General features: G+C 41.9%; 1 protein-coding gene across 1 annotated transcript; it reads left to right on the top strand.

Moving 5' to 3' along the window:
* The first annotated feature begins 10,318 nt into the window (after nt 1–10,318).
* Nucleotides 10,319–14,344, top strand: LOC123402408 (cationic amino acid transporter 9, chloroplastic). The gene is made up of 8 exons (XM_045096332.1): nt 10,319–10,716; nt 11,231–11,640; nt 11,909–12,085; nt 12,323–12,547; nt 12,651–12,827; nt 12,917–13,153; nt 13,408–13,503; nt 13,833–14,344. The coding sequence occupies exons 1-8, from the start codon at nt 10,368–10,370 to the stop codon at nt 13,977–13,979; spliced, it is 1,818 nt and encodes a 605-aa protein (XP_044952267.1). The 5' UTR covers nt 10,319–10,367; the 3' UTR covers nt 13,980–14,344.
* Nucleotides 14,345–14,709: the final 365 nt, after the last annotated feature.

Genomic DNA, 14,709 nt, shown 5'->3' with positions numbered 1-14,709 from the left:
TGCAGCCCTTGATATATCGTGTTGATATAGTGTGATCTAGTATCTTGTGTTGTTCACCTACTTGTCGTGTGATATAGCTCAAGTAAGTTTGTGTAACTTACTTGTGCTTGTTAGTAACTGTATTGTGTCCATCTTGGTAGATCGTGTTGTTGATACACGTTGAAGTGCCTAGTGCATTTAGGATTTGTGCTTGACAAGTACCCTCTTAGTTTATTTCCGCATTAGGTTCAAGCCAAATCCAAAGAAGTTTTTAAATAGCCTATTCACCCCCCCCCTCTAGGCGTCATCGAGGTCTTTTCAATTGGTATGAGAGCTAGGTCTCTCTTTAATTAGGTTTCACGACCTAGAGAGTATTGATGTCGACTATTGGATTAGTGCAAAATGGCATCTTTGACTTTGATGGCACAAATTATACCCTATGGAGAATTCGTATGCTTCATCACTTTCGGGCCATGGGCCCAAATACTTTACGAATTGTTCTTGTAGGGATTGCCGACAAAAAGGATGATGCATCTTCATCTACTAATGAAATGTATCTTGATTGTGAGGCTTTTCTTGCCATTCATCGAACCATAAGTCCTGAAGTGTTTAAGTCTATCTCGACTTGCAAGTCAGCTCATGAAGTTTGGACTAAACTTGAAGATATATATGGTGGGTCCAATCTTGATGAAGACGGTATTATGATGAAGGAGTTGGTGCATGAGCTCTTCACTCTTTTCGATCTTAAAGAGTCCACCACTACTTCCATATCCGATTGCTTGCACACCTCAGCATCTTCAATCTCACAAGGTAATGACATGGTGAGTGAAGAAATATATGTTGATGAAAATGTCATAGCCTCTATGGACACGAGCATATCTAGCACCACACATAGTGTAAATTATTGTGCTGATAGGTCATGCATTTCACCTAAAGATTCCTCGACAAATGTCTGTGGTGATATGCCTGCTTCCTCGTGTCCTCTTGATCAAAATATCTTGTTTCTCCCTAGTTGCTCTATGACTAACCATTTAGGGGAAATCAAGAAATATGAAGTACTTTTGACTAATGAAGAATCTGATTCACCAAAAGAATCATCATCAACTCCTCCAGTTCACATGTGCCTCATGGCAAGAGGTAATAATGAGGTATCATCTTCCCTGTGCAATAACGATGATATTTGCGATGAGGATGATGATGATGACTTGACTGAAAATATCTATGTGATCAGTAAAATTCTTCATAAAGCTAAAAATAACGCGCTTCAAAGGTTCCAAGATGTTCTTGCTTACTTTGAAAATTGTAATGATTCACTTAATCATGAACAAGCTAAAAGTGAACAACTTGAACATGAACTTGAGAAGAGTCATCAAGCATGTAGAGACTTAAGATCTTCAAAAGGAGAGATTGAAGTTGCTCATGATAAACTTAAAAATGATTTTGAGGTCCTTCTCCTTGAATGCAATAATGTCAAGGGAGAGCTAATCAAAACCTCTAAGATCTATGAGGAGCTTCAATCTACTCATGAGAAGTCTCTATTTTCTACTTACTCCTCTCATGTTGTTGATGATACTTGTACATCTAACCCTATCTCTTTTGAAGTATCAACATTGAAGGAGAATGTTGAGCTACGTGCTCAACTTGACTTACTAACTAGCAATTATGGGAAGTTGGAAGAAAACCATGTAATGCTCACAAGCTCTCATGTCGATCTTCTAACATCCCATAATGTGCAAAAGTTAGCTCATGAGGCTATCATCACCAAGGTAACATCAAGTGAGCCTCATGTGGACAATGGCACTACTTCTAGTCAAAGTACTATATTTCCATGTGCTAGTCCTCGTAATTCGTCTACTCACAATGTTGCTACCTCGTGTGATGAATTACTTTCCTTGCCTTGTTGCTCTAACATTGAAGCTTACACTTCCTCTAGTACTTGCATTGATACTAACCGTGCAGAGGAAATCGAAGAGCTCAAGGCCCAAGTCACTTCTGTGAAGAAAGACTTGGAACAGTGTCATGAAGGGATGTCCACACTCAACAACGTCCTGTGTGAGCAAACATCTCCGAATGACAAAAATGATGTTGGAGTAAACTCAAACAAGAACCACAGGGGCCTAGAACAAGTCAAGAATTCGGCCAAAATCATTTGCTTCAAGTGCAAAGTTAAAGGGCACCATGTTAGATCTTGCCCTCTGAAGACGAAGTCTCAAAGTCACAAGCAACAAGGGAAGCGGCCACAAACTCAATCACATATTCAACTACAAGTTGAAGGAAGGCCTCTTCCCAATAAGACCCAAACCAACACTCCCCAAGGTGAGAAATCAACTGGGAAGAAAACAAAGGGTAGATGTTGCTACTTATGTCGTGAGAAGGGTCACGTCGCTTCGTCTTGCACGAGAGGTAACTTATCCAACCCAATCACTATTGATGATACCTATTCCCTTGGGAAGGATAAGGTTGGCAATGTGTTTGCCAAGTTTGTTGGTACTCAAAATGGTGTCAAGAAAAGAACCATTTGGGTTGCCAAGCCTATTGTGATTAACCTCTTAGGACCCAACATAGTTGGGGACCAACAAGCTCAAACTTGATCAATAGGTGACTATGGAGGACACTAGAGACTTGGATACATAATGAAGAATTAAGGGGTCTTCATCATTCATATTATCTCAAGCCAAGTCATTTGGATTATCGAGTTTCTATCTTATATCCAATGTGCCTCCTTACGGTAACTTATACTTAAACTGTTTACATTGTTAGGTGCTTGCCCCTTTGCATGTTGTGGTTTTGTACCTTGCATGCGTTTGTATATGTTGTGCTTCCAACTTGCTTATCTTGAGTAATCGAGTAGGGGTATGTTGTTTTGCATATCATGTACATGTGAGTCTTGTATTGAGCCTTTTGTGTCTTGTTTGTATTTTTGTTGGCTCTTGTGAGAGATTAATGGATTATCCCATTGTGGGGGAGTGATGTTCTTTGCACACCTCACAATCCTATAAATGTGTATACATGGAGAATACCACTTAGTTTTGATGCTTCAAGATTATCTAGTGTTTATGTGGTATGTCTTACTCATGAGAAATTCAAATTCTATATGGTCCATTAAGTATCTCTTGTTGGTTTTAATTTGCCACTTGTTAATGTTATTGGTTTATCACATTATGGGGGAATAATATGCTATGTGCATATTACAAACCTAGAAAATGTGTACATTTGACGTATTGTCACTTAGCGTTGATATTGTAAACTATCTTGTTCCTAGGTGGCATGTTAGCTCTACAAGTGTCATTTGCTTGCGTTTTATGGGTAAAGATGATCTTGGATATATTTGTGATCTACCAATGAGTATCATTTCAAAAATACTTCTTGTCCTTGACATTTGGTATTCCCATCATGTGATTGGAATTGATAATCATCTTGACATTGGATTTTGTGTTTCGTTTGTCTTTCTTGCCTCTTATGAATCTATTTTTAACATGTCTAGTGTGGTTATAGATATAGAGAAAGTGATGATCCCATCGTGTGCGTTTTGTATTCAAATGCAAATTCTATATAATGCATGTCCCTTGGGGGAGCTATCCTATTCTCTTTAAAAACACTCTCTTTATTCACCCATCATAAAATCATTTGATCCCCATCAAGTGTGTGTTGATGGGAGGCAAGTCTTGCTCTTTATGATGCTTTGTGCCATCATGAAAATTTGTAGAGGGCTTTGTTTGTTGGAACCTAGCTCTCTCTTAGAAACTAGATACCTCGTGTTTGTTTTCCTTCAATTGGTTTCTTGTTGCCTTCTATTTGGCATGTGTCAATGGATATCTCATTCCTTGATGTATCTTTTAATTGATATCTTTCAAGTGATAGTTCTTTTGTGTTAGGATCTTAATATCACTTGATACCTTGTCTTTTGATGACTTATCAACTTTGTGTTGAGTTGATTCTTGAGAGTCTTGAGCATGCATATCTAGCTACTATATACAACTTCTTTTGCTTGCTTTCCTCCTTTGACCCAATATATAAGGGAAACTCCACCCTGTCATAAATTGGCTAAGGTGTGCATGAAATTAAAATTCATATCTATATGCACATATGTGTGTGGAGTTTGTCCTATGTATTGCTGGTTTTCTAACTCTTTGGTCCCAATGAGTTTGGGCACCATTTTGTTTGTTTTTGTTGTTCCCGGAACAACTGGAGATGCATTGGATGCTCGGATCACCTATAAGGAAGATGTTGAGACCATATGATTATTGGAGCCAAGTTAGGATGATCAAAGAACAACTATCTACTACATCAATCCAATGCTGTCTCGGTAACAAGTATCCACTTCATGCATTCTTCTCTTGCAAAGGACCCAACCTGTCTTTTTCTTTTCCAGGTTGCATCATGGCATGAATCTCTTGATTTGTTCTCGTAGTACTTGTTTGCTTTCTCAAAGCATCCGAACGATGATGTCTTACTACTAGTTGGGATGTCTTTGATGTTCGTATGTTGGAAGTTCATATTGTACAATAAGAAAATATTAGGCCATGTGCTATGCTTCCAAGCAAAAGATCTCATTGATATATTTATGACTTCCTTTTTGGATATCTAGTTTGTTCCTTCTTGTAATCATTTCGTGTGTACATCCTTCTTTGTGGATATATATCATCATGATTGTCTTCTACTTAGAATCTTTTACACATGAGAGAAGTTACATCTCTAATTGATATCCTCTTTTCTTTCACGTCCATCGTTGCATTTCCTCTTTCAAGTTTTTTTTTGATGGCTTCGTGAAAGGATTTGTTTTGAGTGTGCATCTTATTTCTACATCTTGATGCACTCTTTGGCAGTGAAGATTATTTTTTCCTCATGCTTGTCTTGAGTAGGGTTTTGCCATTTCAACTAGTATCCCTCCTATTGACAAGGTTCTTACCTCCTATCTTCACAATGGGTTGTCACAAGCGTTGGTTCTTATTTTGTTTATTAGTAAGCTTGTGAACCCATTTTCTAGTATGTGTGTGTGGGAATGATATGCATTGCACTTTGTATCTCATATTCATCAAGACTATGTTGATGAGTAATGTTCATCCTTATCTTAAGTCTTCTCAAGTGCTTTGCCATGACTCACACACATTACTTTGGTTGAGCTTATTCTTAAGTTGCTTCCTTTACATGTTGCTCAACCATTAGTTTTGTGCAATTGATATGCTTATTGTCTCATCTATCTTCTTGCACTTGTTGTGTGTTTCTATTAATTCTGGGGGAGCAACGATCCTACTTTGTGCACCTGTGTCAAATACAAAAATCTCATATTAGTGCACAAATCATGGGGAGCTTCTCTAGTTTTTGATAAAGCACTATGCTGCCTCTATCATAATATCTTTTATTCATGTGGTTCGAAGGACCATATGATTGTTTGTTCCATCTGGAATTCTTTGATTGCTTGCCTCTATCTTTGTATGTCTTTGTGGCATACGATCCTTTTATTTGCAATCTTTGGGTCCTCAATATAGTCTGTTTTCCTCCAACTACTTATCATTGTATTTGTGTATTTTTATGCACTCATTTGCTGAGAAGTACACACTTTTTGGAGGACCACCTATTATATTGGCTTTCTAAACTTGTCGTCCATTTTGGCAATCGATGCCAATGGGGGAGAAGTTTAGAGAGTTTACTTTGGATATGTTTAGAGGGTTTTGCTTTTATTGCGTAAGCATTTACATCTTGCACACATGCATTATTACCTTGTATGTGTGCGCTTGGTTATGCTTATTTCCTTATATAAACTCTCTTGAAGTGGTTGTCTTCAATTACCAAAATGGGGGAGATTGTTAGAGCATATATCTCCATATGTGGTTTTGGAAATTGATGACAATTCCTATGGACTAATGGTTGCCTTAAGTTATATTTATAGGATTTGTCCATAGGCACTTCTTGAAATCCATCTGTTGGGTTCAAGGAGTTTATATGATGACCAAGGCGTTATTCAAGGTATTATCCAAAGAATGGTCATAGAAACACTAGGTTGATCAAGATCTCAGACAAAGAGTAAATCAAGATGATCAACACACAAAGCGTATAAGATGTACCGAGAGGGATCAAGTGATTCCATGGTATGGTAAGCATTGTCCATTACGTGTTTGTGTACTAACCCATGGTCTTTGTGAGACTCCTATGTGGGGGTTAGGTGTGCTTCCATTGGGCTTGCGTCAAAAGGAAGATCTCATACAACCGATGAAGGATGACGTCAAGTGGTGATCGTCATCAAGATTGTGGTGTGCAAGTTCAAGCGGATCAGCACGAATATATCATTGAAACTATTGTCAATGATCTTGTGTTGATAAGGACAACCTCATGTGCTAACAAGGACAAGATCAAGATAAGAATTCCTGAGCACTACATGCTTGATTCTTGTGGATGTTCACATGGTGGACAAATGAAGATGAATACATAAGCTAGGCTTTCCACATTGAGTATGGGAGAGCTACTTGAAGACTTCATCATGTCGTGCTTTCAACTTGAGCCAAGAAGGAACAACAACATCAAGCTCAAGTGAAAGGGCTAACTCAAAGGTATCAGTTCCTTTGACGTTAGTTGTGCGGAGTGATGATCAGCGAATAAAAGTATACACTCAAGTATGGATCATCAGTACCCCTTTTATGATTCTTGAATCTTTAGGGATCCCGCACTATTAAGAGGGGATCACAGGTTTTGCGATGAACTTGCTCAAACTACATCTCCATTGTTCTGCTCATACCACATCTCCACTGCTCTGTTGTTATCAGAAAACAAGACCGGTGCCTCGGACATCCGGCCTCCTCCGGACGTCCGAGGCCCGGACATCCGGCCTCCTCCGGACGTCCGAGGCCCGGATATCCGACCAGCTTCGGAAATCCGGAAGCCTGCACCAGTAGAAGTTGAGTTCTATATCTCGGAAATCCGGCTCCCTCCGGACGTCCGAGCGCCGGACGTCCGACACCCGTCGGAAATCCGGAACCTACCACCAGTAGAAGTTGAGCTGTATAACTCGGATCTCCGGTCCTCTCCGGATGTCCGGTGGCTGATAAATTCAACATAGGTTTAGTCGTATCTACAGGCCTCGGACGACCGACCCCTGTCGGACGTCCGGTCGCTGTTTAATTCAAAATAGTTTTAGTCGTATCTACAGGCCTCGGACGACCGACCCCTGTCGGACGTCCGACCCCTCGCGGACGCTCGGACTTCCGACAACTGTCGAACGTCCGGACCCAGTGTGACTTAAAGTGTCCCCAACGGCTCTTTTTCTCTCCCCGCTATAAATACCCCCTCCCACTTCGTGAGAGGGTTGCCCAACACAGCCTTATCCTCATAAGAACACATTTCCACCTCACACACATTTGCTCACTCCAAATCTTAGATCCCAAGAGCATTTGTGAGCCCCTTTGAGAGTTGTTCCAATCAAAAGATAGATCGTCTCCCTCTCCTTCTCTCAACCCAAGCTATTTGTGATTTGAGCAAGTTTTGAGCATTCCCCGTGATCTTGTTATTCTTGGAGGTTGGAGACTCCTAGGCGGTAGGAGTTCTTCGGAGAGGAACCAATCCGTGTGATTTCCCCCGGAAAAGTTTGTGAGGGTTTGGAAGCCACCTCAAAGGCTTACCACTAGTGGTTGAGAAACGCCTTCGTGGTGTTATCTCAAAGGGAGAATAGGGTGAGCCTTCGTGGCGTTGGTGTGCCTTCGTGGTAACATCCACCTCTCTAACGGTGACTAGCTTCCCTCCAAGGAAGTGAACATCGGGATACATCTTCGTCTCAGTGACCTTGGTTATCCTTAACCCTAACTCCTTACTTGTGGTTTACTTGTGTTATTTGAGCATACATACATTGCATATTGGTTGTGCTCATTATATTGTGTTGGCTATTTTTTGTACAAGATTAATCATTCAAGCATACCCTCTATATCCACACGTTCATACTTGCAGCCCTTGATATATCGTGTTGATATAGTGTGATCTAGTATCTTGTGTTGTTCACCTACTTGTCGTGTGATATAGCTCAAGTAAGTTTGTGTAACTTACTTGTGCTTGTTAGTAACTATATTGTGTCCATCTTGGTAGATCGTGTTGTTGATACACGTTGAAGTGCCTAGTGCATTTAGGATTTGTGCTTGACAAGTACCCTCTTAGTTTATTTCCGCATTAGGTTCAAGCCAAATCCGAAGAAGTTTTTAAATAGCCTATTCACCCCCCCCTCTAGGCGTCATCGAGGTCTTTTTAGGTAGACCGAATACGGTGCCGCTATGGTCGACTGTTCGGGTACCAGTCGGACTCCGATCACGACGAAATTTGACAGGCGGCCTACCTATAACTAATTACGACCGCATGCCAAGTTTCACCCTGATCAGAGAAAGTTTTCAACACACTTTTAAAACAAGGTTTGAACGATGCCGCGGGCGCGTCCGAGTGCGGTCAGGCTCAGAACGGACAACGACGTGAACCGACAACTAACAACGGATGCAAGTTTTGAAAACTGGCGGCAACGAGGTGCCGATGCAATGCAGATGATGCGCATGATGCGATGATGATGCGACAAAAGAAAATAGACACACGACGAAAACGGAATAGAAGGGGAATCTTCTGGAACGTCGGCATCGGGCTGTCACACGTGGACTCGCTCATACTGACACACATCAATGAGATCACTAGGAACTCCATATGCAAGCATACGGATAGCTGGAGTGCATTTCTGATAAGAGAAAAAGGCAATCTTTCCAAGGGCATCCTTCTTGCACTCAAAATACTTATCTTATCCGACTACCCCCTCCCGAATACGATTGAAAACATGCCTAGCCATACGGAAACAATGCCGGAATTGCTGATGTTTGAAGAGCGTGTTGGGTGCCTCAAAGTAGTCCTTCCAAAAGAAAAAAATGACCACTCTCTCGGTTGCGATTCAACGCATGAGTGTGCCCCAAGATCAATTCTCGGAACAACGGCCGTGCCTACTAAGGTGGTCATGAATGGCCAACACAACAACCACCATCTCCTCATCGTCGGATGAGGAATCATCAGAGCCGCATAGAAAATTGTGGAAAAAGAACTCGTCGACGGAGTCCATTTGTACCTTTGGGGCAAACCATCGAACAACTTGCGGGCGTCGTCGAAGAAACTGGCCGGCGAAGAGACACTCGCCTCCCCTGGACCACGTAGCTGTCCTAGCGCCGTCCGACGAGCGTCGCAGAGTTTTCGAAGGAGCTGGCTGAGGGCGCGATGCGAGGTGATGCTCGTGACGACGTCAGGAAAGAAGGTCCGGTGGCCCGACAAGGAGGTGGTGGCGGCGGCGACATGGGAAGGTGGCATGCTGCAGGGAAGGTATGTGGGCGTGGACTGCTGGCGAGGGCACCAAAACTAGGCGACGGCGACGAGGGGGCATGGCGGGGGCTCGCTGTCGACGGGGGAGAAAGAGATGACCTATGTGCCACTGACTAGTGGGCTAGGGAGAGGAGTAGGCGAGCGTCGCGCGCGTCCGCCTCGTATCCACGCCGACGCAAATGAGGCTCAAATTTGAACCGACAATAGGTTGGCAGATGGACAAAAAGCGAACGTGTGTCCATTTCAAATGACGCGTTGAACCGACTTTTGTGTCCATTTTAACCCAAACGGACATGCACGAACAAATTGGTCGACGCGTGTTGGAATTGTCCTAACGTTTTTCCAAACAAGTACACACGACATATATCCTTTTGTTGCTATGCTGTAACAATTAGCCCAAAAAACAAGAAATACGAAGCCTAATTGAGATAGTTCTTTATTATTTTAAGAGTACGTTATTTTTATAAAAAATAGAACATAATTTACAAGACATCAATAAAAATACATACATTCTTATTGACTGATCACACCAACACCAGATTTTAACCCCAGCACAGATCTCGAGGCTCAAATTTTACAGGACGCCAAGCCAACAAAGGGGCATAAGATCCAAGACGCACCAGCTGGGCGGGTTAAAATCAATTCTACGGATTGGGGTACTCCATGTGTCTTAGTTTATAAATTTGACACGAGTGGCGTAGCTAGGGGGTGGACAGGGTGGTCCATGGACCCCCTGGAATTTCCCTAAAGCATCTATATAGTGTAGTTAAAAATATATTTCTTTGAAAATAAATAAATGTATATAAATATTTATATTATTGGACCACCCTGACACACTGGTCTGGCTACGCTACTGTCTGACACATGTATTTAGGTTATCAATTTAATCAACTTAATGAAAATATATGTAATAAAAAAAATATCATTACAAAACTTTAGATGTTCTATTTTCTAATAATATAATTTTGTTTAATATATTATATATTGGCAGAGGGAGTACTTCTCTTCTTCACTCGATCCCGAGTTCCCGACCAATCCCCGCGCAGTCGGGGCCACGCCTATCCATGACGCAAGGGCCGACGTCACTCCTCCCGGTCTGGGCGCGGACGACTGCTCGAAGGCCCAGTACTCGACGCCAGTCGCTCCACGCCACCACCGCAGACGCCATGGAGGGAGAAGACGCACACCACAGGCCCTCTTCCTCCTCCTCGTCCGGCCGCCCCTTCCTCTCCGGCCTCTGCGCCGCCGCGCTCCGCCGCAAGCCCATCTCCGCGCGCGCTTCTGCCGCCGCCTCCGGCGAGGGCCTCGTGCGGCAGCTCGGCGTCCTCGAGCTCGTGCTCCTCGGGATCGGCGCGTCCATCGGCGCCGGCATCTTCGTCATCACCGGGACCGTCGCCCGCGACGCCGGCCCAGGTTATTAGCCCCTTGCACCTCTGTTGATCTGTTCCTCATTGGAATCAATAGTAGACACTGCACACTACTACTAGGTCAACGGACTGCAGTTTTGCAACAGTGGCAGCTGCTTGTTAGTTTGGCTTACAGTAGCATCAACGATCTTAGTAAGATAGAGGCTACATTGGTTTGATGCCAACGTTTGGCAAAACCAAAACTTGCTAAAATTGACAACTTTTTTAGAAATTGCCAACAACCAATTGGTAACCAATTCTTTTGACTTGCCAACCATTGGCATGCCAAATATTGGCATCAAATTTATTAGCCCTTTAATTCACGAGCTTTGTGAGCTCAAACATTCTGATCCATGTTCTCCAATAATAAATCTGAATACCTAGTTTTTCTATCATCGAGTAGGTTGCTGTTGCTCAGTATCGTTTGGTTGTTATCATTATTTACTTTGATATTTCAGCTGCTTCTCTAAAGTTTGTTTCCTTGTTTATTTCTGCTCAAATAACACGTTTGCTTCAAACAGGTGTTACAATCAGTTTTGCTCTCGCTGGAGCTGCGTGTGTGCTCAATGCATTGTGCTATGCTGAACTGGCATCTCGTTTTCCTGCTGTGGTCGGTGGAGCATACTTGTACACATATGCAGCGTTTAATGAACTCACGGCCTTCTTGGTTTTCACTCAGTTGATGCTTGATTACCATATTGGGGCAGCAAGCATTGCTCGTAGCTTAGCGAGCTATTTTATCCAATTCTTGGAGCTGATTCCGTCCGTGAAAGGCAATGTTCCAAGTTGGATTGGGCATGGAGAAGAGTTTTTTGGTGGTGTTGTTTCAGTTAACATATTGGCTCCAATCCTTCTTGTCATCCTAACCGTGATCCTCTGCCGTGGTGTCAAAGAATCGTCAGCAGTGAATACTTTTATGACTACATTGAAAGTAAGGCTGCTGCTAAACTAAGATTATTTGTTTCTTCAACCACAAGTAACCTTTGAAAGTTAAATTGGCTAGGTCAAATATTGTTGTAGAAATTTTTTGTGATGTTCTGTGATATTGCGATTTGTGCTTGCACAAAGCGATATTTTCATGATTTATAACTTGCAACACAATACGAGTTTCGCTGAGCAACTTTTCATGATTTGCTCAAATGACAATTAACTATGTCTATGGTTTTGTCTGCCCTGTTGGATTTGATGTGGGGATGCAGATAATCATCGTCATAGTCGTTGTATTTGCTGGTGTATTTGAGGTGGATGTATCAAACTGGTCACCATTTATGCCAAATGGTTTCAAAGCTGTTGTAACCGGGTCTACAGTAGTCTTCTTTGCATATGTTGGATTCGATGCAGTTGCTAATTCTGCCGAGGAAGCTAAAAGACCACAGGTAATTTCACTACTATTCCCATACTATCACCTTAAGTATTTTTTGTCAATAATTCATTTGCCTATCAGAACTTGGAAATGCTCTCCCGTTTTCATTATATGTTCTCCCTTTGTCATCATAATTCATTGGTTTCTTAGATTTTGGAAACGTTCTCCAATTTTCAATTATTGTTTCCCTTTTGTCATCATAATATGTTCTAACTTTTCTTTTCACTATCATGCAAACCAATATATCCAGAGGGACTTGCCTATTGGCATCCTAGGAAGCCTTCTGGCATGTGTCATCCTATATGTTGCTGTATGCTTGGTAATTACTGGAATGTTGCCATATACATTACTTGGTGAAGATGCTCCCTTGGCCGAGGCTTTTTCTGCAAAGGGGCTGAAATTTGTAACTGTTTTGATCAGCATTGGAGCTGTTGCTGGTCTTACTACAACACTTCTTGTTGGTCTGTATGTTCAGGTAACCTGACTACATTATTATCTATATCACCGACGGACCAATAGTTTCTTCTGAATCATATTATTCCACTTTACCAACATCACCTCCTTTTGATCCATAACAGTCACGTTTGTATCTTGGGCTTGGAAGGGACGGCCTACTACCTTCAATATTTTCCAAAGTTCATCCAACACTGCATACTCCTCTGCACTCTCAGATCTGGGTTGGTTGTGTTGCAGCAATCTTAGCTGGCCTCTTTAATGTGCATGCACTCTCTCATATTCTCTCAGTTGGCACACTGGTAGGAGGCTTCAGAATACTATTTGCAATTGTCACACAAGATGTGATTGTTTATAAGTGACATTTAACGCTTACTTTTTTTCCGAGCAGACAGGCTACTCGGTTGTATCAGCTTGTGTGATCACACTTCGATGGAGCGACAAAGCAACTAATTCTCGCTCCTTTGCGAATATTTCAATCTGGCAGGAGGGTGTTTTTTGTCTTGTCATAGTGGCTCTCTGTGGTTTTATAGCAGGAATATCCTACCGGTTTAGCTATTCTATTGCTTTCATCATCATAGCCTTTGTGATAGCTACCATTGGCAGTTTTTCTCTGCTGTTTCGACAGGTAAGTGCATTTTCTATCAATTTGTAGTACCAAATAAGAGATAATTATATCATCACTAAAAAACTCAGATACACCAAAGGGTCCATGGTTTCACAATCACTTCATCTTTGTTAGCTATTACATGAATCAGAGTCTGATGCTTTGGAGTTTGCTGCCACATAAAGTCATGTAGTAGCAAAATTTGACATGCATGGATGTCAGATCCCGCTATTAACTGGGTGGTTCTTCTAACATTGTATGACAACCATTTCCAGGTCTATGTTCCTGTGGACCCGCCTCGTTTTTCTTGTCCTGGAGTTCCTATGGTTCCGATTGTCTCTGTTTTCTTCAATATGTTTCTGTTTGCTCAGGTAGGCAGAGCTTTTCTTGTAGCTATATTTACCAGCATTCGTATTTGATGATATCATCACAAAAATGTACTCCCTCCGTTCCTAAATATAAGTCTTTTTAGATATACCACTACGGACTACATACGGAGCAAAATGAGTGAATCTGCACTCGAAAATATACCACTACGAACTACATCCGTATGTAGTCCATAGTGGAATCTCTAAAAAGACTTATATTTAGAAACAGAGGGAATAGTAGTTTGGCCTGTGGTCGCACGGTACCTTCAGAGCCTCTCTTTACTGTCTGCCATCGTATGGCTAATGGTTTGGTGATGGCACTTTGTTTGCAGCTACATGAAGAAGCTTGGTACAGATTTGTCATCCTTAGTCTCATCGCTGTGGGGGTATATGCTGGATATGGTCAGTACAACGCTGTTCCATCCACTTCGGACCACTCATCTGTTGCATACCATGGAGTGCCTTCTGAAGCCCCATGATCTATTGCAAGCCTCCAAATTTATCTGAATGTATGTACCATCGGATCATCAGGGGAGGCCATGGTCGTACCCCTTTACCTGTATTGCTCGAAGCCCTATGTGTAGTTCGTTCTCCATTCCATATGTACATCTGTATGAAATTTTGGAGATCAGCCACCATATCATTTACCAATGAAATGGCAGCGATAGTTTTGTTGAGCAGGACACACACACACACACACACACACACACACACCAAAGATTCATCTGGAAAAGCTTTGGAAGTCACGATTGAAAGCTTTGTGTACTTGTATTGTTACAGTTCATAACTTCATATGTACTTAATTCATCTGAGAAATTTATAGTTTATAGTTTTTTTTGTTCCAGTGATTTTGGAATCGTTTCGTGACTCCTCTTCAACAGGAACATAATTGTGAGTTTCTTACATCAGATATTGGGCTGGGCACTGCTCGCTGTAAAAGAACAGACCAGGCTACTCAATGCCTGCCATGGCTCAGCCTCCTCGCAGGATTTATATCAACATAAGATTACAGAGATTATTTATACAAATACAATGAGACAGATACGATGAAATAGAATGGTGTGCAAGGAAATAGAATGGACCTGGACCGAAATTCTTGAAAAAGAGTTGTAGGTAAGCCTTATCGAAATATATCTGCAAACTGTGAAGATGATGGGATGTGTAATACTCGAACGTCACCAAGCATCACCATCTCCTAAACGACACCAA

This window comes from Hordeum vulgare, chromosome 6H (genome assembly GCF_904849725.1).
Source record: "Hordeum vulgare subsp. vulgare chromosome 6H, MorexV3_pseudomolecules_assembly, whole genome shotgun sequence".
Classification (NCBI taxonomy): domain Eukaryota; kingdom Viridiplantae; phylum Streptophyta; class Magnoliopsida; order Poales; family Poaceae; genus Hordeum; species Hordeum vulgare.
Note: the sequence above shows the minus strand (reverse complement) of the source record. Positions and strands in the feature narration are given on the sequence as shown.

Excerpts from the sequence above, each read along its gene's own strand:
- LOC123402408 (XM_045096332.1), top strand. The coding sequence starts at position 10,368 with ATGACGCAAGGGCCGACGTCACTCCTCCCGGTCTGGGCGCGGACGACT. Across the intron at positions 10,717-11,230 it reads CGCCCGCGACGCCGGCCCAG|GTGTTACAATCAGTTTTGCT; the intron begins GTTATTAGCCCC and ends TGCTTCAAACAG. Across the intron at positions 11,641-11,908 it reads CTTTTATGACTACATTGAAA|ATAATCATCGTCATAGTCGT; the intron begins GTAAGGCTGCTG and ends GTGGGGATGCAG.